The 25,375-nt window shown below is 49.5% G+C and overlaps 2 protein-coding genes across 4 annotated transcripts in view; one reads left to right on the top strand and one right to left on the bottom strand.

The window, feature by feature from the left end:
- Positions 1 to 5,927, top strand: part of Gnaz (G protein subunit alpha z) — a 52,691-nt gene extending 46,764 nt beyond the window's left edge. For all 3 annotated transcript variants that reach the window (XM_042266702.2, XM_015997770.3, XM_006979070.4), the window contains one exon: positions 3,911 to 5,927. In XM_042266702.2, coding sequence (XP_042122636.1) covers positions 3,911 to 4,255 — 345 coding nt within the window. In that variant the 3' untranslated portion in view covers positions 4,256 to 5,927. The remainder of the gene's footprint in view (positions 1 to 3,910) is intronic.
- Positions 1 to 23,497, bottom strand: part of Rsph14 (radial spoke head 14 homolog) — a 79,576-nt gene extending 56,079 nt beyond the window's left edge. The window contains exons 1-4 of the mRNA XM_006979072.4: positions 23,133 to 23,497; positions 21,774 to 22,021; positions 20,317 to 20,419; positions 13,764 to 13,882 (exon numbers count right to left, since the gene is read on the bottom strand). Of these exons, the coding sequence (XP_006979134.1) occupies positions 13,764 to 13,882; positions 20,317 to 20,419; positions 21,774 to 21,972 (421 nt within the window). The 5' untranslated portion in view covers positions 21,973 to 22,021; positions 23,133 to 23,497. The remainder of the gene's footprint in view (positions 1 to 13,763; positions 13,883 to 20,316; positions 20,420 to 21,773; positions 22,022 to 23,132) is intronic.
- Positions 23,498 to 25,375: the final 1,878 nt, after the last annotated feature.

The raw sequence follows: 25,375 nt of genomic DNA, 5'->3' as shown, positions 1-25,375 counted from the left end.
GATACCTCCAGACTGAGTAGGGCACAGCTGGAAGGCTTAGGGAGGTAGGGCAGCAGCCTCACAGAAGAAGATGCCCGACAAGAAAAAGCAGAATATGAGCGGATGAGGAGTGCTGTAGAGGCGAGGCCGCCGGGAGGCCAGGCAAAAGGCCAGCTTCAATCCTCCCACTCACTCTTCCGTTGTTGCATGGCTTCAAGGCTGACAGCCAGGAATAGCATAGCTCCTCCAGTGGTGGTGATTTGAGATAGCAGGGAGACGTGAGTCTCCGAGAGTGTGGCTACCACTCTGAAACTGGGTCTAAGGGCATTGGACTCCTCCGGTGGGCACCAAGTCAGAGCTCCCACCAACCTCTCTGAAGGCTGCTCTTTTGGAGCCAAGTGCAAGACCCCTCCCTGGCCACCGGATCCTCCGGTCGGCTTCCTTTGGGCAGGGTCCTGAATGCGATTGCTGGTGGTTCTCTGTCCTACCTCTGCCATGGGGCCACAGGCGATCACAGAGCCTCTTGTCTAGGGGCAGATTCAGGCAGGACGCAGTACCTGCCTCTCTTGGCCAGCCCCCCCTCACATTGAGAGGTGGTGTGCTGGAGCGGCTCTGACCGCGCTTTCCAACAAGCCATCTTGATTGGCTCCCAGGGCAGTTATGCATATCCACTTTACAAGAACTCCCGTGCTCACAATACTGACAACACACCCAGCGTCAGCAGTCTCTGGAGGACAGAGGGAAGTGTCTGGCTCGGGGACTGCCATGACTCTGAAGCCCTGTGTCCTACATGAGCTTACAGGCCAAATGCACAACAGTCGTCCCGTCCTCCCCCCCCCCCCCCCCCCCCCCCCCCGCTGGCTCTTCTGAATCCTACTGGGCAGGTCTCAGGAGATGGGACCATGGGAACAAGTGTTATTTGAGAGACACCATCTCCCAAGAAATTGCTAAATGATGGCCAGGGTGGTTCTGCAGTCCTTTTTTTAAAAAAAAAAAAAAAATAGAGAGGGTCACCAGAAAACCTGAGCTTGAAACTGCAGCAGAGCCCGAGGAGCCTGGGAGTGTGAGGAGGAGCCCGAGATAAAGGGAGATCCTGTGCTTCCTAGACAACTAGTCAGTCCTGCCCCTGCTGCCGCCTGCCACCCTGTGAGCTGGGTGCCTGGGTTCCATGATCTCTTGAGTGACAGATGCAAGGCTTAGTCATGCAGGGTCCCCCCAAAGAATGCGAGATGCACTTCCAGCAGGGAAGTGGTTCAGACAGCTGGGGTGGGAAGGAGTCCGTTAGGCACACAGAAGCTGAGGCAGTGTCAGGGATGGCCTTTTGGCCCTTCCTACCGCTACCCCTGAAGGACTCTGCAACTGAGCTCTTCCCACAAGCGTGGTCTTGAGAGGACTGACCCCAGGCCAGCCACTGTTCACTATTGCGGCGGTCCTTCCACCCCCTCCTCAAAGCCACATCCCACTTCCTGGACACTCCTGGGCTGACCTCCGTCCAAGGACCACCTCCTGCCATCATCACAAGTGACCCACTGGGGCTAAGGGAACCACCACCTTCCCCGCACCCCCCCCACACCAACTCTGTGCTTCCCATCCCCCTTACGGGCCAGGAGGAACCCCCTGGCCCACCCCTGGATGGATTCCAGTATCCCTATCAAGGCTCACACAAAGCTCCGAGACCTCCTCCGTCTAGCGTGAGAGACATGGCCCCATGCACTCAGGACATGCTCAGCAAGCCTGCCTGCTCGATGAATTGAAGAATATGTGCTAATAGCCATATCTGATACAGAATTTGGAGTCAGAAGCAAAAGCCCCAATTATGACATCATTTCTATGAGAAGTGACAGCTCCGTTCCCACAGTCGTCTTTTACACTGCATTTTCCAGGAATCCATTAGAGCTAATTGTTCTCCCAGAAGAAGGTAGCATTCCTAGACCACCCCCCACCGACCTCCCTTTCAGAGCATCACACCCAGGTCTGGTTCAACCCCAGAGGAAGGCGCTGGCCCCCCTCGTATATCGCTGGGCTTGGGACCCTGCTCTCCGTTTCTCAGTGGGAAGGTCAATTTAGACCGTGCCAAAACCTGGGGTTACTCACTCTCCAGAGTTTCTCCTGTATTGATCGTATCAACTCGAAAGACGGAATTTGCGAAACATAGTCTTCCTGGTGGCGGGCGAGTCTCGGGATGATGACAGGGACCTCTGACCACCACCCCCCCTTTCCCCACATCTGCTTCCTCCAGCCAGAGCCAGTGCCTCAGAGAACATGGGGCCTGGGAAAGCTGGTTTCCGTGTGGTACCCTGGAACTCTGCCCCCAGGCCACTCCCTTGCGTGAGACTGCAAGCCCACAGCCCCTGATGAGGGACTCGGGGCACATTTCCTGCCTTTCCGCGGCTCAGTCTCTCCATCGGTAAGATGGAGATAGGGAGGTCATCATTGTCACTGTGGCCGCTGGGGATGCTGCGGGTGCCCTGTGTCCCCCTTGTCAATGCCAGCCTCACTCACTCGCTGGCCAGTATCTCAGTTGATGAGGATATAAAACTGGCTTAGGCTTCTCCAGGAACTTGGCTTGTTCACTTTATCTTAAAGTGATGGGCAGTTTCCACCTGCAGTGACCCCAGGTGGGGGCAGTTACCCGTTGATGTCTGTGGGCTGGAGAGATGGCTCAGAGGTTAAGAGCACTGCTTGCTCTTCCAGAGGTCCTGAGTTCAATTCCCAGCAACCACATGGTGGCTCACAACCATCTGTAATGAGATCTGGTGCCCTCTTCTGGCCTGCAGGGATATATGCACTGTATACATAATAAATAAATTAATTTAAAAAGAAAGAAAGAAAGAAAGAAAGAAAGAAAGAAAGAAAGAAAGAAAGGAAGGAAGGAAGGAAGGAAGGAAGGAAGGAAGGAAGGAAGGAAAGAAAGGAAAGAAAGAAAGAAAGAAAGAAAGGAAAGAAAGGAAAGAAAGAAAGAAAGAAAGAAAGAAAGAAAGGAAGGAAGAAAGGAAAGAAAGGAAGAAAGGAAAGAAAGAAAGAAAGAAAGGAAGAAAGAAAGGAAGAAAGAAAGAAAGGAAGAAAGAAAGAAAGAAAGAAAGAAAGAAAGAAAGAAAGAAAGAAAGAAAGAAAGAAAGAAGATCTGTCCATGTCCTGGGGAGTACATTTGGACATGCTCCTTAAGGCCCAAAGTCACTGTGCACATGACATGTCCTCAAAAAAGAAGAGAGGCAAACAGTGGAAGGGACCAGAGACCATGCTCTGTCACTCGGTCACAACTCTGTCCCACAGTCACGTCACCCTCATTCTCTTTGTGCAAGCCTGCCTGCTCAGACATGGCGGGACACCCACTGCATGTGAGCCCATAAATCCAGTGGGGGCAGGGGGAGGGCAAGGTGCAGAGACAGCGGCCATTCCAGCCTATGGAAGCACAGGTTGTCCCTCCGCAGGTGCCGCATGGCAGAATTAAGGTTTCAGGGGACTGTGTGAAACCCAGACTCACACTGAAGAAATAGTTCCCCATGGAATGTTTGAGCTTCTGAGTGTGGGTGTGGAGAGACCCAGGAGCTAGGACTGTTTGAAATATGTCAGGTCCTCAGAGTAAGTCCAGAGGAGGGGTCTGCATCCCCGTGGGTTCGAGGAGGCTAGGCTGGGCACTGCCTCAGCCCTCAGACCACGTATTGAGGCCATTTGAGCATCATTTACCCAGAGGAGGGGTCCTGAAGGGGGAGGGAACCCCTAGATACTCGGGGCGAAGTAGACGGTCAGCTGCTTCTGGGGGAGATGAGTGAAGACTGATTTGACCTATCAGACGTATGACGCTATCTCAGGGGCAAGCACGGGGCGGGTGGGCGGTCTGGGGGCGGCGCCTCTTGGCGGGGCTGCGGGTCTTAAGTCCTCTCTCTGCTCACAGAGACTAACACCAGCACTTCCCTCCTCACCACCCCAGAGCCGGATGGCAGAAAGCCTGCGCCTCTTCGACTCCATCTGCAACAACAACTGGTTCATCAACACCTCGCTCATCCTCTTCCTGAACAAGAAGGACCTCCTGGCGGAGAAGATCCGACGCATCCCGCTCAGTGTCTGCTTCCCAGAGTACAAGGGTCAGAACACGTACGAGGAGGCTGCCGTCTACATCCAGCGTCAGTTCGAGGACCTAAACCGCAACAAGGAAACCAAGGAGATCTACTCCCACTTCACCTGCGCCACCGACACCAGTAACATCCAGTTTGTCTTTGACGCGGTGACGGATGTCATTATACAGAACAATCTCAAGTACATTGGCCTTTGCTGAGGAGCCAGGCACGGCCTGCCTGCCTGCCTTGCCTGCCGGTGGTGAAACCCGCGGGGTGTCGGACCCCCGGCTCATGCTAGAGAGAGGCCCAACCCCCAGGGGGCAGAAAACGGGGCTTGAAGAGTGTGTCCCCACCCCCACCCCCAGCCTCTGCCTTCTTGGCCCCACGTCTCAGCAAACATAAATATATTTGGATAGATTGCTAGGTAGGTAGACGACACACACGCACACAAACACACACACACATGCACACACTCACGCACACACGCACACACGCACATCCGGAGATGGCAGAGCTCGCCCAAGTGTCAAGGTTTCCTGAAGTCTTACGGAGCTGCCGATCAGTTCCGAGGAGGCCGTCTTGCCCCCCCCTTCACTCTGCCTTCCTGAGTTGGCCCCATTCTGCATGGGGGTTCACGTTGGACTGCCCCGGGGCGGGGAGAGGCCGCAGGACTCTCTGGGGCCAGGTCCGGCCAGCTGTGCCCATTGCCCGGAAGAAGGCCAGCTCACCAACTGAGCTCCGGATTGGGGACTACCACTGACCAGGGGGGAGGCCCGGAGCAGGGGCTGTTGTTTCCCCCGCTCCCAGCCGCACCCAACTCGGCCACTCTGCACCACATGTGTCCCGTACCTCGGACCCGCGGGAAAACAAGGGACTGTACGGATCGGACATCTAACCACTGGTGGCTCTTTTTAAACAGCTAAAAAGTATGCAGCAAAAATTAACCCAGGAAAATGAGCGGCATCGTTTATTTCAAACTAGGCCAGCTGGGTTTGCGGCTCTCCTTCTGCTGGTCTGATGTTTTATAAATGGAAACCTGGTTTTTCTTCCCTGGCATCTTTTTTTTCTTTTTTTTAATTTTTTTATTTTTGGCCAAATTTTATGTTTCGCAGAAAAAAAACAACGAAACAAAACTACAGTTTCGGACGTGATTAGCTATTCTTTTTTAAATGCAGATTTTCAAAACACATTTCATTTCAGGTGTCCCCTCTGTGTCTGGCTTGTGTGAGTATAGAAGCTGTCATCTGGACGATTCTGCTCCTCGGCTCCAAAGAATTCTGGGGCAGGTGGCACCCCGACGCCAGCCTCATGGGACATATATGTACATAAGCCTCTGCAACGTCCTCTTGTAATTGGTGCCGTTTTCTGCTTCGTTTTTATTTAAGAAAAATAAATGTGATGTATTTACAGAAGGTTCTTTACTAGGAGCGAATGAACAATAGCTAAATGTCTTGGTATTTAAAGTGTAAATTATCTATGGCTTTGCCAAAAGAAGGGGGAGGGGGGCAGGCAAGAGAAGGCACTCCCTGGTCCCCAAACACTCCAAGCCTGAGGTGGGCTGGGAGCTAGCTGCTCAGACTCCGGTGAAGGCACAGCCAGAGTTGTGGCCTGAAGGAACCCCTGCTGGGACCTGGGACCTTGCATTCCAGGCCTTCTAGCCCCAGGGCCCACAGACGCTGGTCACAAAACCCCTGCTGCCAACGGGGACGGCACCACTAGAGCCCTTGCCAAATCTCTCTCAACCCTTTGTTTGGTACCCATGAGTCCAAGGTCAATGTACAGATCGCAGCCAAGGAGTTGAGATGTACAGAGGGAGAGAAGAGCTGATGACCGTATGAAAGTCAAAGATTGTCTACTTTAAGAAAATAAAATACCCTGAATGGAGCCGAACCTTGTTCCTGCGTGCTGTGTGTGTGGCTCGTGTGTGCCTTAGCTCGGTGCCATCTGCAGCAGCTAGAGATGCCTTCCGTGCTGGGGTCTCTCCCACCCCTTCCCCACGTCTACCATACATGCACAGGTAAAGTCATTTTGGACTGAATTTAAAAAGGAGGGGAGTTACAGAAGAGAATAAACCTACCGGGCCCCTCAGACGTGATGACAGAAGGTTGTAAATGATGGTGGTTCTGACCCACTTCTGCGGTTCCCAAGACCCCACCCAGCACTGGCCCTGCTTGCACTGTTACTGGGACTCCTTACCCCACAGATAAGCTCTTCGGGGGTGTCAGGTGGCTTCCCAGAAGGAGGAAAGTATAGGACAGATCCCCTCCTACCCACTCAGTGGCTTCTGTGTTCAGAGGTACTTGGGGTGGTAGAACGGTACCGATACAAGTCAAGGAGGTATTGCCCAACAAGGGCCCGCTTCAGGTGCAGTCAGACTCTGTACAGTTACAGTAATACTCCGCACCTCTGCGGGGGGCCAGTGGTGACCACCTTATCACCACCCTTGGAAGCATCCCAAGATCAAGGTCAGGAATCAGGCAGGTGGGGGGATTCCCTCAAGTCGGCGGAACTCAGTGTTCTTCGTGGGGAACACAGGAGGAGTAGGGTGCTTGGATCCCCACCCTGTGCTGCATGTGGATGGAGCAGGAATCCAGGAGGCGCGCAGGATGACCCTGAAACTGCTTCCTCCAAGGAGAACTCCAGACGGAGCCCTGAGTGTAGGACAGCCGACGTCCACACAAACATACCCAGATACAAACACACAGACCCGGGTCTCTGGTCCACCTACCCTCCTACCTATGTGGGACTCTCCTTCGTCTGTCCCCATGTCACCAACCGTAAGAACCCCCCCCTGGGGGGGGGGCTTTTGTTTAAGGAGATAAAATGTTCAACTGTAAGTCACTAAGACGTACTCTGTGCTTTTAATACCAGCTGTGAAACAGAAAACAGATTTCACTGTGAGCATCTCTAACCTAAAAATACACAGCTGAAGGGAAAATAGAAAGATTCTGCCTCCCTGGGTGTGTGCAGGGAGCAGAGGAGGCCTGACCCAGGAAGTGGCTTTCCTCTAGAGCCCCGTGGGCACCTTCTCGTGACCCCTCCCAGCCCCTGTGTTGGTTACTTGTCCTGTTGCCTTGGTTACAATAACTGACAAAGGCAACTTACCTTGGCTCACAATCTGAGGTTCCAGGCCGTCGTGTTGGGGAAGTCATAGCGGTAAGAGCAGCCGATCACATTGCATCCGTGATCAAGAATGGGGCAGCCCACGTGCCCCTTTTTGTTCCCATCTAGAACCCAGCGTGTGACATGGTGCTACCCAGAATCAAGGTGGATCTTCCCTCCTCCACCTACCTAATCTAGATAGTCCTTCCCAGGGTTGTCCAATGGCTGAGCTAATCTATACTGACCATCAACAGGGCATGCCCAGAACCTGATCTCCCAGGAGAGTCTAGATCCTGTCAAGTTCACAGTATCAACCATCATATCCTCCAGAGACAGACCTCCGTTCTGCGTACCATGCCGGGCTCCCTGGGACAGTTTTTACTTCCTTCCTTCTTGCTCTCCATCCTCAGAGGCCTAGATATTTCCATCCTTCAGGATCAAGCTTAAGTCCACCTCAGCCTGTCTGAAAAGTCATATCCTTCCCCATTATTCCCATCTTCCCACACTCACCCACTCTAGATCAGTATAATAATAGCAAGTTTCACTGATACATCTGCCAGGTACTGTCTGACCTTCCCCCCCACCCTCACCCCTGGGGCCACAGGCTGACCCGGAGAGGCCCAGGAGAGGCCTACAAAGTAAACACCACTAGCCGGCCTTGGCAGGGAAATTGGCAACAGGACTTAAAAAGGAAGTAAGTGGGAAACGGATGACAAGACTAGCTGAAGGGACTGGCCTGCCCTCCGAGGGTGCTGTCCAGCCTCTCCCAAGACACACCACCATCCGGGACTACCACCTTCCTCGGGGACTTGTACGGTCATGGACGTATGGGAATCCACGATGGTTACGGTGATGCCGGCCGCCCTCAACAGCTGTGCTCTACACCACACTCCTAAGAAGCTGACATTGTTGACTCTGCCGCACAAACGAGGAAACGATATGGAGAGATGGCTCTGCTCCAGCATGCGCAGCAGAGGTCAACTCGCAGCATTCACGTGAAACACTGGGCCTCGTGGTATGGGTTTGTAACCCCGAGACTGGGGCGGTGGAAGCAGACGTATCCACAGTGCTCACTAGCCAGCCCAGCCTACCTCCCAGGCAAGTACCCTGTCTCCAAAAAGGATGGACACCTTCTCATCCTTGTTCCCCTCTCTGATCATCCTCTGTTTGAAAGCTTTCCAAATAAACTCATAAAAAAAAAAAAGTGTTCAATCGTATGTGAATACTCTAGAGAAATCTAGTCCAATTAAATAGTCAAAAATGTCTAAAGGAAATAAAACGTTATTAAAATGTTAAAAAAAAAAGAAAGAAAGATGGACAGTTCCCATGAACTAAAACCCACCTATGGCTCCACACACATATATGCCTGTGTGTGTGTGTGTGTGTGCGCGCACACACACACACACACACACACACACACACACACACAGACCCTAACGGGACAACTTCCCACCACCCAACAGCATAGCAAATGACTTGGCCAGTCTACAGCGTCTAAGGCTTGTAGTGGTCTGTCTAGGCCCTAGATAATAGCAGACATCCAAAACAAATGGGCAGAGAGTGGTCCCAGCTGGCACAGGGGTGAATGCCATGGAGGGTGACATTGCACCATAGGATGAGCAGCCACCAGAAGCTGGGTGGCACTCTTGGGGGACTCATCTCACCGACAGAGGCCTAACAGGGAGCTTCGGGACTGGGGTAGTTCCCGCATCAGGTGCCAGCCAGAACAGCCTAGAGTGTGGCCCCAGGGGAGCCAGCCCCTGTGGTAATTCCATTGGTAATGGGCTATTTTGAACCCTGGGGATACTGTGAAAACATCATGGAATCAGCTAAGAAAGCCTTCTTGGCCCAAGAGAGGTGGTGAGGGTAAGTTCTGGAACTGTGGTCAGTCTTGACAGGCTAGCCAGGTGAAGGATCTGTCCTGCAGGAGGTGCCAGGGGGTAGAGAGGAGAGGTGGAGGTACCCAGAAACTATTGACAGCAGCCCAGAAACCACATAGGTCCTTGTAATCAGTCGTGGTCCTAACTAAGGCCAGGGACAGGAGCAGCTTGGACTGTCAGGGTAAGGGCATGGGGGTGGTGTCAGACACAAGACGGGGGGGGGGGATGTTTCCCAGCTGCCAGGAAACTGAGGCAGATGCTGCAGAAGAGCAAGGGTTGCCCAGCTGGGGCTGAGGCATCCTAACGAAGGGCGAGTTTCTCCAGCAGCCCTTCACTTCAGGGAATAGCCGGTCCCTACAGGTTCAGCTCCCTGTGGAAACAGCTTCCCGGATCTCAAGCGAGCCCAGACAATATGACTCCAGGGAAGCTCCCTGCAGCATTTTAACCTTCCCAGGTTCAAAACCGCATGCAAACATCTCCCTGTGGTGCCCACTGCCCCCGCTGAGATCTAGACGTGGTCCGAAGCCAGGGAATGATTTCCACAGGTGGAGGCTGTACCCCATCTCTGGCTGTTCGTGGGTATGTCTGGCTAGAAAGGATACCGGCATTCACCACCAGGGCTTGACCCAAGGCCAGGCAGCCCACATCAGGACCAGAGATAGTAAATTACACCTGCCACCACTATATCTGGGCCAACATCTGAGAGCCAGGCTCAGCAGGAGGAAGTTACGTGAGAAAGGGCCAGGCCAGACTCATCCAGAGAACCAGTCAATGCCTGAAACAAAGGAGGATCCTGGGTGGGAACTCACGGCCACCAGTTTCTGGGGAGCCTGGCCTGGCCGCCCCTCTGTGGCATTTACCTCTTCTATTTTGGTTTCTTCTCGCAACAGGGCAACCCCTTAGGACCTAAGAAGCCAGTCACTGGGACAGGCCCTAGTCCTGGAGCACCCCCTGCTGGTTATTCTAGGAACAAGTCAGACCTTGGTAGCACCAAAGATTCGGAAGGGGAAAAAAAAAACCTGGAGGTATATCCACCTGCTAAACAATATTAGCTACACGCAAGATACTCTAGAGGCTGGTGGTGCCGTGGGAGCAGCAGACATCAAGGATACACTGGTTAAAAAAAAAAAGAAAGAAAAGAAAAAAACCTTCAATGTGACTAATGACAGGAAGCCCCATAACATATGTTTCAAGCTAGGGGAGCACCCAAACAGACGAAACAGGCTCCCACCAACTGGCTACTGCCCAAGGTTACATACTGATAAGAGGGATGCTGGAGCAGAGGTCCAGGCCACACCCAGCTAGGACACCGTGTGACATACAGCCACCCCCCCACCCCCCCGCGCGAACCCCAAAGCCGCAGCACCCAAGTGGTCCCAAGACGCATCTCTACCCAGGCACCCACCACACTGCCTTCCTCCCTCTGTCCATTTTCCAGGTCGCCACCCCAAGTCCTTGCTGCCAATCCTTCCACCAGGCTGCCTTGGCCTCCCTCCTGGGGACCTCGTCCACAGGGATCGGCACCCATCAAGGCCCCGGGGCCAAGAGCTGACGCCGCCGCGGTCTCCGGAAAGGCTGTGGTTCACTGGGCTTGTCTGCACAGCAGATGCCCCACTCATGTTGTTTGAGTTCTACAGGGAGACGGGGAGCATCCGAGAGAGCCCAGGACACCAGAGCTTTCAGAACTCCGGCAGGATTGATTGGTAAGGTCTAGAAAGATGGGCAAAGCTCCATTCTAGCTATGACCTTCGCAGGCTAAACGTGAAAAATAATGGCTCCTATTTCCTGGAAAGCATGGCGGGATGTCTTCACGAGCTCAGGATAAATGGGACTGTCTTTTGTAGCAATCCCCCACCTTGGGGAAGCACAAAGGAATGACTGGGGAGACCGACTTCCAAATGAAGAGCTTTCGGGTCAACAAAAGAACAAATGATGAGAAGCGACCTATCTCGGTTAGTTTTCCTGTCGCTGTGATAAAACACTCTGGACCGAGGCAGTTAACGGAAGGAAGGGTTTATTTGGCTCAGAGATCCAGGAATGATCCATCACAAGAATGTCACAGCAGCGGGAGCCTGAGGCAGCTGTCAGCGAGCTCGCGACACATTCACAGTCAGAAAGCAGAGAGTGACCGATTCATGTGTTCAGCTCACTTTCTCCTTTTCTTCAGGATCCCAGCCCAGGGCATGATGCCACACACAGTGGGTGGGTCTTCCCACACCAAATAACATGCCCAAGACAGTCTCGTGAGCGCATGCCCAGAGCCCGTTTTCAAGGTGATTCTAGGTCTCATTGAGTTGGCAATGGAGACTAACCATCATGCTACCCAGCCAGTCCAGGAAAAAAAAATGATATTGTCAGTGCAGGTGATCAACAAACACTTGGGATCTGGGACAACTCCTTCACGTTGACGAGAAGTAGAAGAACTAATTGGCAGGGTGGATCCCAGCTCCCCAGAGGCACTGAGCAGAGAGGAGCCTGGGGTAATGCCGAGCAGAGTGATGTCATTCTCACTGGTCACACCCGCGGGCAACACCATACGGCAGTGATCTACCACAGCACACCATTGGGCTAACTGATAAGGATGCCACTGGCTGGGGGAGGGTAGGGTGGGAAGCAGTTCTGGCATCCTGCAAAGGGAAGGCAGGCAGGCATCTAGGGCCAGCATCACCTCCCCTATCAGACTCTAGGGGCATCCCTCTTGTGAACCAGAAAGGTCTGTGCAGAGGTGCTCATTCCTCCTGCATCCCAGAAGTGGAAACAGCCAACATGGGAACAAGTCACAATATATTCAAGAGCCAGGCATGGTGGCACAAATCTTTAACCCCAGCACTTGGGAGGCACGGGCAGGCAAGATCTCTGTGAGTTCGAGGCCAGTCTGGTCTACAAAGTAAGTTCCAGGATAGCTAGGGCTGTTACACAGAGAAACCCTGTCTCAAAAAACCCAAAGAACAAAACAGAACATAATACATTCAAATGACAAAAGAGTGCAGTGAGAGTATAAGACCCTTCGATACAACATGGGTATGTTTCAAAATTATAATATTAGGGCTAGTGAGGTGCTCTACAGGTAGCAGCACTTGTCACACATTCCTGGTGACCTGAATTTTATCCCTGGAATCTATGTTTTGTTGTTGTTATTGTTGTTCTTTTTAAATGGATGCAGTAGCAGACATCTGTAATCCCAGCATTCCTAAGGTAAAAACGGAGGGTGGGGTCAGATTTGCCCAGAAGTCCTGGGCCAGCTAACTTGGAGTATGCAGGACAGATAGCATCAGGAACAAACCAAACCTTACCTCTACAAGGTGGAAGGCAAGAACCGACTCCCAAAAGCTCAAAAGTTGCCCTCTGCCCTCCACACACAAATCATCTCTCTCTCTCTCTCTCTCTCTCTCTCTCTCTCTCTCTCTCTCTCTCTCTCTCTCTCTCTCTCTCTCACACACACACACACACACACACACACACACACACACACACACTCACACACACTATCATCATTATCATCATCATCAGCTATGATGCTGTGTGGAAAGAGATGCACAACACATATACAATAATACCTTTCAAAATTATATTACTTCTTAGAGAATTTTTAAGTTGGAAAGGGATACATGCAGCAAGACCCACTTAACACAGACTTAAAATATGCAAAGTTGCATTATATACATACTTTTTTATATACTATATCTGTGGCAAAAATCCATGTACATGTTGTAGGTTATATTCACTAAATTTTTAGCGGCTCAAGGGAGATGAAGAGGAAGGGTACTGTGTGTGGAGAGATACAGAGAGTACTTGGACTGTTTCTATGCCTTAAGTGGATACAATCAGATGTCCTTTGGCAGCAGAATAGACAAACTCTAGTATACTCACTTAGTGTGAATCCTAGTCTTCCAAAATCATTTATGATCCAGCAATGAAACACTAAACAAAAGCATCCAAAACCGAAATAGTATAGGCTGGATATTCTCATCTTCATAAAGCTTAGAGCCATAAACTGAACTAGGATGTAAACTCCATGATGGAGTATTGGTCAGCACATGTGAAGCCTGGGTTCAATACCACTACCCCCAAAAGAAAAAAAAAAAAATACCAGACAACCCAACATGTGGCTTTACCAACTGAAGAAGTCACCCCGAGGAAGAGGAACCCAGAATCTGGCCTGTGGAAAGGCTTGGGAGGCTCCAGGGCTTTTTATTTGCATTCATTTGTTACAGATTAAAGAAAACATTCGCTTATTTGCATTTTTAGAAATGGATAGGACTCAGGTGTTCTCTTACTTATGAGCTACACGCCCAACTTTGTAAAATACGTTTGTCATGTTGGAACAAAAAGGTAACTTTGTTGCTGCCACTATGGTTTTGAGACAAAGTCTTACTCTGCGGTCCAGGCTGGTCCTCCTCAGCACTCGGGAGGAGTTAGGAGTACAGACCTGCCCCACGGTCATTTTATCTTGTTTTATTTATTTTTTTTTTTTCGAGACAGGGTTTCTCTGTGTAGCTTTGTGCCTTTCCTGGATCTCACTCTGTAGCCCAGGCTGGCCTCGAACTCACAGAGATCCGCCTGCCTCTGCCTCCCGAGTGCAGGGATTAAAGGTGTGCATCACCACCACCCGGCCTGAGGTCATTTTAAAAGGAAGAAAAACAAAAAGTACCAAGGACTGTGATCTGCAGCCTTGCACCAAGTGACCTGGAGGGGAAGATCATAGACAGTCGTATACCAGATCCCATGTGCGATGCAACCCTACCTGCAGGCAGCTGTGCCAGATGCTTGTATGCCTGGTGCAGGTTCTCCCGGCAGACGATCTGGTGATCATCCAGCAGGTGTGACAGGGCTAGGATGATGTCATGCTCTAAGAAGCCAGTTCTAAGGAAGGGAAGATGGTTTGAGACATCAGAAGACCATTTTGTGTTTCTTTTCTTCGTTTGTTTATTTATTTATTTATTTATTTATTCATTCATTCATTTATTTATGTGTTTGTTTGTTTGTTTGCTTTTTGGTTTTCCGAGACAGGGTTTCTCTGTGTAGCCTTGCGCCTTTCCTGGAACTCACCCTGTAGTCCAGGCTGGCCTCGAACTCACAGAGATCCGCCTGGCTCTGCCTCCCGAGTGCTGGGATTAAAGGTGTGCGCCACCACCGCCCGGCCTCTTTGTTTTAAAGATTTGTTTATTTTATGTGTTATGGGTGTTTTGCCCACATGTATGTGTATGTATCACATGTGCACCTGGTATTCAAGGAAGTCAGAAGAAAGCCTGGACCTGGAGCCACCGTGTGGGTGCCGAGAACCAAACCCAGGTCCTCTGCAAGAGCAACAAGTGTTCTTATCCACAGAGCTGTCTCTCCAAACCCAGTTTCATTTGTCTAAACAGTCGAAGGCTCTTCTGTTGGGTAAATGCACTGCATTTTAGTTACCCATTCATCAGTTTATGGGCATCGGGGTTGTTCCCGTGTCCTGGATATTGTGAATAAAGCAGCGCTTTATCACATGGCTGATCAGTTATCGCTACCGTGGGATACAGAGTCCTTGGGGCATGAGCTCAAGAGTGGTATAGCTGGGTGGTGTGGTAGGTCTATTTCTAGCCTCTTGAGGAACCACCCCACTGATTTCCACAGTGGCTGCAGCCAGTGTACACTCCCACTAGCTGTGAAGAAGAAGTCTTCTTTCCTTACATCCAGGCTAACTTTGTCGTCACTTTTTTAAAGCTTAGCCATTCTGACAGGAGTAAGTTGAAATCTCAAACTCCTTTTAATATGCATTTCCCCCATAACAGAGGATGTTGAATATGTTTGAAAACGTTTCTCAACCATTTGTATTTCATTTTTGAGAACTCTCTGATTAACTAGTTTTATGCCTCATTTTTAACTGGGCTGTTTTCTTGGAGATTAGTTTTTTTGGTTCTTTGTATCGTCTAGATATGGCTGTCGTAGGTGGTAGATCGTTTTTTCCCATTCCGGAGACTGCTTCTTCACATGAGTGATGGTTTTCTTTGCTGTATAGAAGCTCTTTAGTTTCATGAGGTCCCATTTATTAGTTATTGGCCTACCCTATCTGTGCCTTTTTCAGAAAGTCCTTTCCTGTGCCAGTGAGTTTAAGTGTATTCCCTACTTTTTCTTCTATCAGATTCAGGGTATCAAGACTTATGTTGAAGTCTTTGATCCATTTGGAGTTGAATTTTGTGTTAGGAGAGAAATAAGGCTATAGTTCCGTTCTTCTACACATAGCTATTTTCTTTGACTATCAACATTTGCTGAAGATGCTCTTTTCTCCAATGTGTATTTTTGGCTTTTTTGTCAAAAATCAGGTGGCTATAAAAGTATGTGTGTAGCAGAAGTTTCAGGGAGAAGTGACTGAGAAATTCTAGGCCTATAGGCTGAAGATGGATGCCCCAACATTACAGAGGAACTTTAGGTGACTGTCCAGGCAGCCAGATGTCTCTGTCATTCTAGATCTTTGCAAGTTGCTTACAATGCACTTCCTGTTTACTTAGGTAAAATTATATTCTTCTGAGGGTCTTTGGTGGAGTTGAAGATTAGATAGTTATAATTATAGGTTTCCTTAGTCACCATAAAAGATAAATTAGATATAAAACTTTAGACTCACAAAATAGGATAGATGGTAGAATATTTTCTAATTTTGCCAACTATAAACAGACTAGATATTGTAACTGTAATTCTTGCTTGATAACTGCTTTATTATATATAATTTTACTATGTTAAAACCTTCCTTTTTTGATTAGACAGAAAAAGGGAAGTGCCGTGGGATTTCTTTCTGTACGCTGTGAATATACGTTGTTCCCACTGGTTAGTAAAGAAAGCTGCATTGGCCTATGACAGGGCAGGATGGAGTTGGGTGGGAAAATCCAAGAGAGATAATGAGAGGAAAAAGGAGCGTGGTGGGAGGGGGACACTGAACTATTGTCCAAGGAGCAACATGTAATGGGATGCAGGTAAAGCCACGGGACACAAGATAAATAGAAATGGATTAATTTAAGATGTAAGAGCTAGCTAGCAAGAAGCCTGACATAGGCCATACAGTTGGTAATTAATATAAGCCTCTGAATGGTTATTTTATAAGCGGCTATGGGACCAAAGGGCAGGGTGGGACCTGAGAAACTTGGCTACATGTGTGCTTCCATATGGGGTCTCAATCCTATTCCACTGACCAATATGTCTGTTTTTATGCCAGTGCAGTGCTGTTTTTATTACGATAGCCCTGTGATCTCTGAAGAGCTTCAGAGAAGATCAGGTCAGTGACCCTGCTGGAATCCATGCTATCTCAAGCCAGAGAGATCTTCCACCTTCTAGAAACCTAGGAGGCCATGAACACAAAGCGTAGTGGCTTGTGGGGTGGCAGGAATCACAGCCCTCTCACTTTTGAGCAATGTCTCTGGATCCTTCTAGCCTGGATTCGTTTCACCGTTTCGAGCATCAGTCCGGCCACCTGTGAAGTGGCACAAGGCAGCAGAAACCTGGAACCCACCTTGCCTACACAGTGGAGCTGAGCTCACCGCCGTTCTCCAGCTCTGGCTCCCAGGGGGAGATTTCACAGCCTGGCACCCCCAGACTCTTCCCAGTCCTCCCTTCTCTTGCCTTCTCCCAACTGACTTACGCGGCATTTGCTTGCCGCCCTCTGCTTCCCCCCAGACCCATGGCTGCCCTCTACGATTGTTTTAACAACACGTAAGTTAATTAAATATTAGGTAAGCCAATTAAATAAAGAATTATTTTTTATTTCCTCTTGAAAGAAATTTTGAATGCTATGTAAAAACTCAAATGAGTCTCAAAGAAAGTGAGGTGACTGTAAGATGTTCTACATTTTTGTGGGCAGATATTTCAATCATGTCTTTTTTAGCTTAGTGTGCTTTTGAGATACATGCTGCAAATCAAACTGGTGATTTAAGCAGAAAAGTCCTTAGCAACCACCACCTGATGGACCCATATCCTAGAAAAGGCCTGGGTCTCACGCAGAGATGGGCAAATGTCTTGTTGTTTGTGGTTTTGAGTTAATTGAGCTGATTTAAAGGAAATACATTGTTTCTTTTATTCCTTGACTGTGAACCATTTCTTTGAAGCAGACAACAGCATCTGCAAAGGAGTCTTCTGAGGTCACACCTGTCAGGGTGGGTTCTGGAATAAAGTCATGTCTGAAGCTCTTCGATAAATGTCCAGCACAGAGGACATGCCCGGCCAGTCACGGCGCTGTGACATTGGTGAGAACTTAATCTGAGAGGATGATTTGCACGCTACTGGAAAAAGGAGGTGCTGGCAGGACACACCCACAGGACACACCCACTCCAGAGCTGCTGGGCTCCCTCCTCTCCTCCCCCGCCCCCACCCCATGATTCATTCCATACCAAGCATTCTTTGCACACTGGCTGGCATGCTTCTTGGTCCCAGTTCTCAGCGGACTAGGACAGGAGGATCACTTGTACCAAGGAGTTCTGGGATAGCCTGAGTAACACAGCAAGGAGGGAAGGAGAAGGGAAGGGAGGGAGAAATGGTGAGAGGGAGAGAAGCCAGCAGGGGACTCACTGGTAAAGCACGTGCTTAACATGAATCCCTGGGTTCAATTCCCGGCATCAAAGGATTGAAAAAAAAAAAAAAAGATAATTTAGGAAGAAAAGAAAGGGATGGGAGATAAAACCAGGTAACAGAGGGTGTGGGAATAAAGAAAATACATGATACACCTGCTTAGGAAATATGATGAAATTCATGGTTTTATACAATAAATATTTGGTAACAATAAAAATTTTTAAGACAAAAACACCCAGCAAGAAAAACTAAAACTAAGAAAGTCGTTTGACTATAAAGAATGTGGTTCCTCCTGGGAGTGTGACGGCGCTCCAGATGAATATGTGGGCAACACAAATTGGACTTGGTGTTGTTTGGTTGGTTGTTTGGTTGGTTGGTTGTTGCTGCTGCTGTTGTTTGGGGCAGGGTGGCACAAGAGTGGGATGGTGGACCCGAGAGGAGTGGGAAGTGAGTGTGATATGGCTGCATTGCATGAGATCCCCAAATAATTAATCAAAAATTACGTTCGGGGGGTGCCGGGTGGCAGTGGCGCACTCGGGAGGCAGAGCCAGGTGGATCTCTGTGAGTTCGAGGCCAGCCTGGTCTACAGAGCGAGATCCAGGACAGGCACCAAAACTACACGGAGAAACCCTGTCTCGAAAAACCAAAAAAAAAAAGAATGTGGCTCCTTTGCTAGCATGCCAGCCAAAGAACAAGGACCAGAATTCTCAGGGAGCTTCCTGCCCTTCAGGGTGTTAGGTGATTTGACTACCCAAGGTGCCAAGATGCCACACTTAGGAGGCCAGCCTTGTTCCTCCTTGTCACTACTGTGTGACGTGCGGGTGAAGTTTCAACACAAGGAGTTTGGGGCAGTCACTTAGGGCTTGGCGAGCCACTGGCCAGAGTAATAAAATCACTGCTGAGGGCTAGAGGTACAGTTCCGTTCTAGAGTACTCGATTGGCATATACAAAGCCCCAAAGTTCAATGTCTTTTGTCCCAAAAAGGTAGGAAGGAAGGACAAAGGGAGGGAAATAAGGAGGGAAGGAGAGAGAATAAGAAAAGGGGGTAGCACGTACTGGGGAGGGGGGGAGTCAACACTGATTTGGAGGTGGGATTTAGAAACCAACATTTGGTGGGGACGATTTCCCTTCCTTATCTACTGTAATGTGCAGGGAAAGGGCTAAGTTTAGAATCCTACACTGAGCACCTTTGGGAGGGACAACTTTAAGATGTATTCTGGCTCAGTGTCAGGGCAGGGAAGGCATGTCGGTAGGACCAGCCACTTACTATCTGTGGCATCAGAAGCTTATATTGCACACTTGCTTATTATATTCCAGCAAACTGGGAGGGAGAGGAAGAGGCCGACTCCAGCCAGAACCCAGGCTTGGCTGTGACCTATAGAATCCACGCTGACAGCTAGGCTCCATGTCCAAAAGGTTCCACAACCTCCCCCAGACAGTATCCAGAGCTTCCCTCGGGGAGCACAGGTGGGTCAACGCTACTACAGTCTGCCTCCAATTCCAGAGCACAACGGTCATCCTCTCTCCCCTGAGGTTTTCTTTGACAAGGTAAGTGAGACCAAGAGATCTGACTAGGCTGCAGAGCAGGAAAGGGTACCTCACCACCGACGGGCCAGAGCCCACGCCCCTACCTCACTGCTCTGACCGCAGCATTGATCTATCTTCTTGAGTTAGGGCCCAGACTGGCACCGTGTACCCCCTACACATGTCCTATCACAGCACTGAGCAGCATCTGTCTCCAGCAGGTACAGGGAGGTCACTAAGGGTCTGAAAGCATGGGGTAACATCAAAGCCCAGAGTGGCTTTGAATTTTTCTGCAACACCATGAGGCCCTTTGGATACGATATGAAGCCTTTCTCAGTGTCAGTATTTACACTAAATAAGCCGGAGACAGTTGGCAGTTGGCCCTCGGAGCTGCTGTCTTTCACTGTGAGCCTCTATACAATGGCAGTGGTCTTTGTACAGGAGACTACGGAGAGGGCATGGTGGTGTGGTCTGAAATGCTACCTTTTCTTTAAAATTTTTTTTCAGTATTGGAAACAGAACAAGGGGGTCTTATACGTGGTGGGCACATGCTCTGCCACTGATCTATAGCCTTACCTAGGATTCTGCTTTTGAACCAAGTACAACCAGTGCCCCCTAATCGAGGGGACGAGCTCAGCTAACGGGAGAAAGCACCCTGCCCCAACTGCCACCCGGGCTCTAACTAGCAAGGTGAAATAGCGTTTACGTGCAAATAACGAAACCTGACACAGGAGAGGACCATTTGCAGGGATTATACACTATGTCCTCGGCGTCTCAGTGAGAGAGAGATGAGACCTGTTCAGACCGCACAACAGAAAGGTGAAGCCACGCTCCCCAGGAGCAGCTAAGACAAGGGACTCGGGAATGGCAACGGTTTTGCGGGATGTTGGATCTGAACTTTCCGCCTTCAGCGGGGGAAGGCCAGAACCAGGATCTAACTTAAAAACTAGTCTAGCACAGCATTTGAGTACAGCTCCAGGGCAGAGCACCTGCACAGCATGCATGCGGCCCTGGGTTCGATCCCCCAGGACCAAGAAAAGGGTTTGGAACAGAACCCTGTTCTGCTGTCACAAGGACAACCAAAACTTACCCTGTAGAGAGGACTGTCACCAACAAATAAAAGCACCACCTGAGGGCAGTGCTACCAATAGAAGTCAGAGCACTCGGGTCACGCAAGGATGTCTACCCAGGGGGAGTAGAACAATTTCTAACTGTGACCTTGGTTTTCATTAGTAGTTGCCCACCTGCCTACGTTATGGGTGGCCATGATGTACAGCACCTCAGTGGTCTTTATCCGGACCAGGTTATCTTCATCCTTCAGCAGGGTCTTCAGGCTCTCCAGGCAGCCTGTGGAGACAGGAAACCTTTTGAACGTTTGCCAGTTCAAAAAAAAAAAAAAAAAAAATGGATAGAAGTCAGCATGTGACGCAATGTTTGGCAACAGGAAAGTACCAAAGGTACTTTGAATTTGGGGGAGTCAAGTCAGTGGCACAGCATGTTAGTAGAAGGGGTTCACAACCAGGGACCATCTCTCTTAATCTCTTCATAATTCTTCTCTCTCTCTGACTTTTTAAAGACAGAGTCTCACTATGTAGCCCTGGCTGTCCTGGAACTCACCATGTAGACCAGGCTCCTGGCCACAAACTCACAGAGATCCGCCTGCCTCTGCCTCCCAAGTGCTGGGATTAAAGGTGTGTGCCTCTACACCTGGAGTTGTCTGTGCCAGTTACCTTGGTTTTTTTGTTTTGTTTTGTTTTGTGTCTTTTTATTGTTTTGACTTTTTTTTTTTTCTTTTTTTTTCTGGACCTGGGAACTGAACCCAGGACCTTGTGTTTGCAAAGCAAGCACTCTACCACTGAGCTAAATCCCCAATCCTCACTTTTCCTATTCACTCCTCCTCTTGTAGGCAGGCCCTGGGGTTAAGAAAATTGCCCTTGACATTTCTTTGATCTCAGGAGAGACATGAGGTCAGATTGGAAACCTGCCATGTGCATGCCACTCTTGGAGAGGATCCCGAGTTCAATTCTCAGCACCCACATCAGGCCGCTCACAACCACCTATAACATCAGCTCTGGGGATCAGACACCCCCTCTTCTGACCTCCCCAGGCACATGCCTTCACAAACACATAGCCACCCACAGACACATACACATAATGAAAATATAAAAAGTAAAATTTAAAAAAAAAAGGAGACATTCCACAAACTGGTCACATGCATGCCCTTGAATTGGCTAGATCCAGGGATGCCAGATTTAGTGGATAAAGATCCTGCTTAAATTTTTAAAGATTTACTTATATTATTTTAAATTATGTATAGGTGTGTGTGTGTGTGTAAATAAGTTTGTGCATATGAGTGCAAGGACACACAGAGGACAGAAGCCCTCTCTGATGTGGGTGCTAGGATCTGAACTCAGGTCCTCTGGAAAAGCAGCAAGTACTCCTAATCACTGAGCCCCCATCTCTCCAGCCCCTCCTATTTAATCTATTGGTTAGGCAACCTTAGACTCACACCGCTCTCCTGGACACTGATTTGCATATCTGTAGACTGAGACTGTTCCCCCTCCTGCAGGTAGCATTGCACTTAGGGGTACTGCTGGCCTGAAGTCAGGCTTAATAAGTAGCCCGTCTTCTGCTGATGCCATCCACTGTCTGAGCCACGCCAGGCCCCCAGTCATGACCACCTGGGGTGTGACACTCTCACCTATGTTGATGGCCTCATAGACATACTCAGGATCGTGCATGAGGTCACACAGAGCCACTAGGGCTTTCTGCCTTGTCTGGAGATTCGGTGATTGCAGCTCCTCATTAAGCTTGGGCAAGGCCCGACAGCCATAAGCAATGGCAGCCTTTGTGGGGTCGATGTCGGGAGGCATGTACATGGAGATCCGGGCATGAGCCATCTTTCCACAACCGCCAAAGGGCTTTGAAAACGAAGCTCTGTAGAAATCGCTAATAAAAGGGAAAACAAAAACAAAAACCCTGGCGTTATTACTATTAGCATGTGGAACCCAGCCATCTCAGCCTCAGAACTGCCGGTGAAGACAAACACAGGCAGACACTTTCACCTCGATTTACAGACGAGCAAACAGAGGTGACAAGTTTTCACAAGGTCACAGCCCTGGTCAGTAACCCAAACTGCAAATCTCGGTCCTTAATGACAGAAGAAACTGCTCGGGCTACCTGATAGATGGGTTCCTTGGTCACAGGCACCAAGAGGGAAAACATAGGCCAACCAAGCAAACACCAAGATGGCTTCTCCTTTGATGTCCCTGCTTAACCGGTGGCAGCCATAACTAGTGCCTAAGTGGCATCTAACTCAACCACTCCATAAAGCGTCGCCCACAGTTATAAGTAAGGAAACAGATACTGGCTAGAGAGTTGGTAAAGCCAGAAGCTTTTCAAGCAGAGGTCTTGCTCCTTCATGTCAAAGACATGTATTCACATGCTTAGGACACATTCCCAAGAAGGGATGAAGGTTAAACAATGATCTATTATTATCTCCCTTCCCCCCCACACACACACACACTTTGAACAACTTTAGGCAATGTGGCTTCAGGGTTAACAATGGGATATAGTCCAGGCTGTGGGTTACCCTTGACAAGTCATTCCCTCCATGCGTGTATCTGCAGCTGAAAAATTAGGTAACAGGAGTGCTTCCTTCCTGTCCTTCCAGCACGTTCATTTAACTGAGACCCAGGAGCCTGGCTGACCAGAACTTGAAATACATTGATTGTGGTTATTATCCTGATCACCATTGCATTTAGCGGCAGGAGAAGGACTCAGTTCTGAAGTAAACGACAAGCCAGACTCTGGTGCCAGCCACCAGCCAACAAGGGGAGGAAAGGGGCCAGGCTGAGAAGGTGGCAGCCATCTCTGAAATGGGCTCCACTCCAGGGAATCACGGTCTCTGGGACAAGGGGCTGCCCTCCTGTAAAGGGCACACACAACAAGAATCCGGCCGCCAATGAAAAGGCGAGAGCCAGGGTGTGGGGGCGTGAGCCCCGTGTGAACGGAACTGGGTAGGTCAGGAAGCCCCCCATGCCCTGTGCCGGGCACCTACCCGCTGCAGCGGCCTCACTTGATTTACAGTGCCTGTAGTCTCCTGGTGTCTGCCAGCCAGATCGCTGATTCCATTCCCAGGCGACCTGGTTGCTAGGAGACTGCCAGCGTCTGCAGCTTCCTGGTCATCGCCCTAGAGGGCCAAGGCGCAGGCGCAAAGAGCCAGGGGCTAAGCCCAGCCGAGGATGGAAGAACAATAATATTTTACAATGTTACTTTGTAGAACAAAGACAACTCGCTTTTGTGGTACTGGTGGGAATAGAAAGGACTTATTTACACCCTTCTCTTTCCTGTGTCCTTTGCATGCTTTGGGTCACCAGCTTGTTAAGAAGGTGTAACTTTACTGATTTTAAGGCTAAGAATCTCAAAGAGATTCAGTTACTTCCCCCCGCCCCCCCCCCCCCCGCAATTACACAGACCTGTCCCCAGAACTGCCTAGTCAGGCCTCACGTTTCTGCAAACTGATCACCCAAGCACATACTGGCTGGAGAGGTCGCCCCAACAGCACCTGCTTACCTCCCCTTTGGCTGCTTAAGTGGATTCCGTCATGAGTCCAAACTCCTAACCTGAACCCCACGGCGTGTATTCCTTTATTACCACTACCTGGGAGGTAGACACACAATATAGCCAGACCCCTCCTAACCCCCCCTCCCTCATACACACAACATACTGAAATCCTGCCTAGCATACTACACACAATACAGCAGACCCAGCCTAACTTCCCTAACTACACACATGACCTATGGAGACTCTGCATAAACACACACACACACACACACACTAAAACCTTGCACAAACTCAAACACACACACTATAACAAGATCCGTCTGATATCCCCTATAGACACAACTCAGTCAGACCCAGCCCAACCCCCAACAGCAAGACCTTGCCTGTGCCTGTTAATCGTCTCTTTTATTCTGTTTATTATCTCTGTGCCAGACATATGCCAAGAAGCTTTCAGTAAATATAGAACGAGTGGTTGATGGACTTGAATTCAGAGTTATAAGGCAGTGGTGGCACACGCCTTTAATCCCAGCACTTGGGAGGCAGAGGCAGGCGGATCTCAGTGAGTTTGAGGCCAGCCTGGTCTACAAAGTGAGTTCCAGGACAGCCAGGAATGTTACACAGAGAAATTCTGTCTTGAAAAACAAACAAACAAACAAAGATTAAAAGCCTTTTCTACAATTCACATATTACTGAATGCAGAAGTAACTCAAGTGAGAAAAGCTCTGCTTTGGTTTAGAATTTCCATGGGTGTTTGGCAAAATATCATGCCAGTGGGAAAACATGAAGCAGGACATGGTGAGGAGGAGGGTAGAAGGGATAATATATTTCTGTGGACTTGCCCCAGTGGCCCGGTTCCCCCCATAGTCTAAACCTCCACCAGCTGGGGACCAACCGAGCATTCAAAACGTGAACCTGTGGAGGATGTTTTATATCAGCGGTTCTCAACTTTCCCAACGCTGCAGCCCTTTAATGCAGTTCCTCTGTTGTGGTATGCCCACTCACAACCATAAAGTTACTTTTGTTGCTACTTCATAACTAATTTTGCTACTGTTATGAGTCGGAATGTAAATGTCTGTGTTTTCCGATTGGTCCTAGGCGACCCCTGTGAAAAGGTCCTCCGAGTCCGACCCGAGTCCCGACCCACAGGTTGAGAACCAATGTTTTATATTCCGCTCACAAACGCCAGGAAAACCCCTTTCGTTTCCCTTGTTCTTAGTTGACTAAAATGAAGGTCGCTGATGAGAGAGGTCACATATTTGGGTGCGTTAGATAGTTTTCTCGTTAAAAAAAAAAAGCAAATCCAGGGACAGAGGATTTATTTCGGCTCATATATTGAGGATGCGTCGCGGTGGGGATGGTAGGACGGCCGAAGTGACTCTCAGTGCCCCCCCTCCGAACTTGATGGAACAGGAAGCAGGTAGGGACAGCAGTGGCTGGTGCCCAACTGGTGCGTGCGCCCCTCACATTCGTGGTGGGTATCTTCTCATCAGTCAAACCTCTCTGGAAACATCCTTACAGACACACTTAGAGGTCTTACCTAGGGGTAATTCTAAATCCTGTCAACAAAGATTGAATAGCACATATTTAATATAGTTTCCCAATGTTTTGCTGCAGAGAACACCTCTGGGTATGGTTTACAATAACGTGTGTCTAGATTACTCTTCAGGGATCTGAAGGCTACTTTTGATGACGACTGCTCATTGGAATCTATAGACCGGTGACTGGGAAGGGATGAAA

The sequence above is a fragment of the Peromyscus maniculatus genome, chromosome 21 (assembly GCF_049852395.1).
Source record: "Peromyscus maniculatus bairdii isolate BWxNUB_F1_BW_parent chromosome 21, HU_Pman_BW_mat_3.1, whole genome shotgun sequence".
Lineage (NCBI taxonomy): Eukaryota > Metazoa > Chordata > Mammalia > Rodentia > Cricetidae > Peromyscus > Peromyscus maniculatus.
The sequence above is the reverse complement of the archived record's forward strand: the minus strand, read 5'-3'. Positions and strand labels throughout refer to the sequence as shown.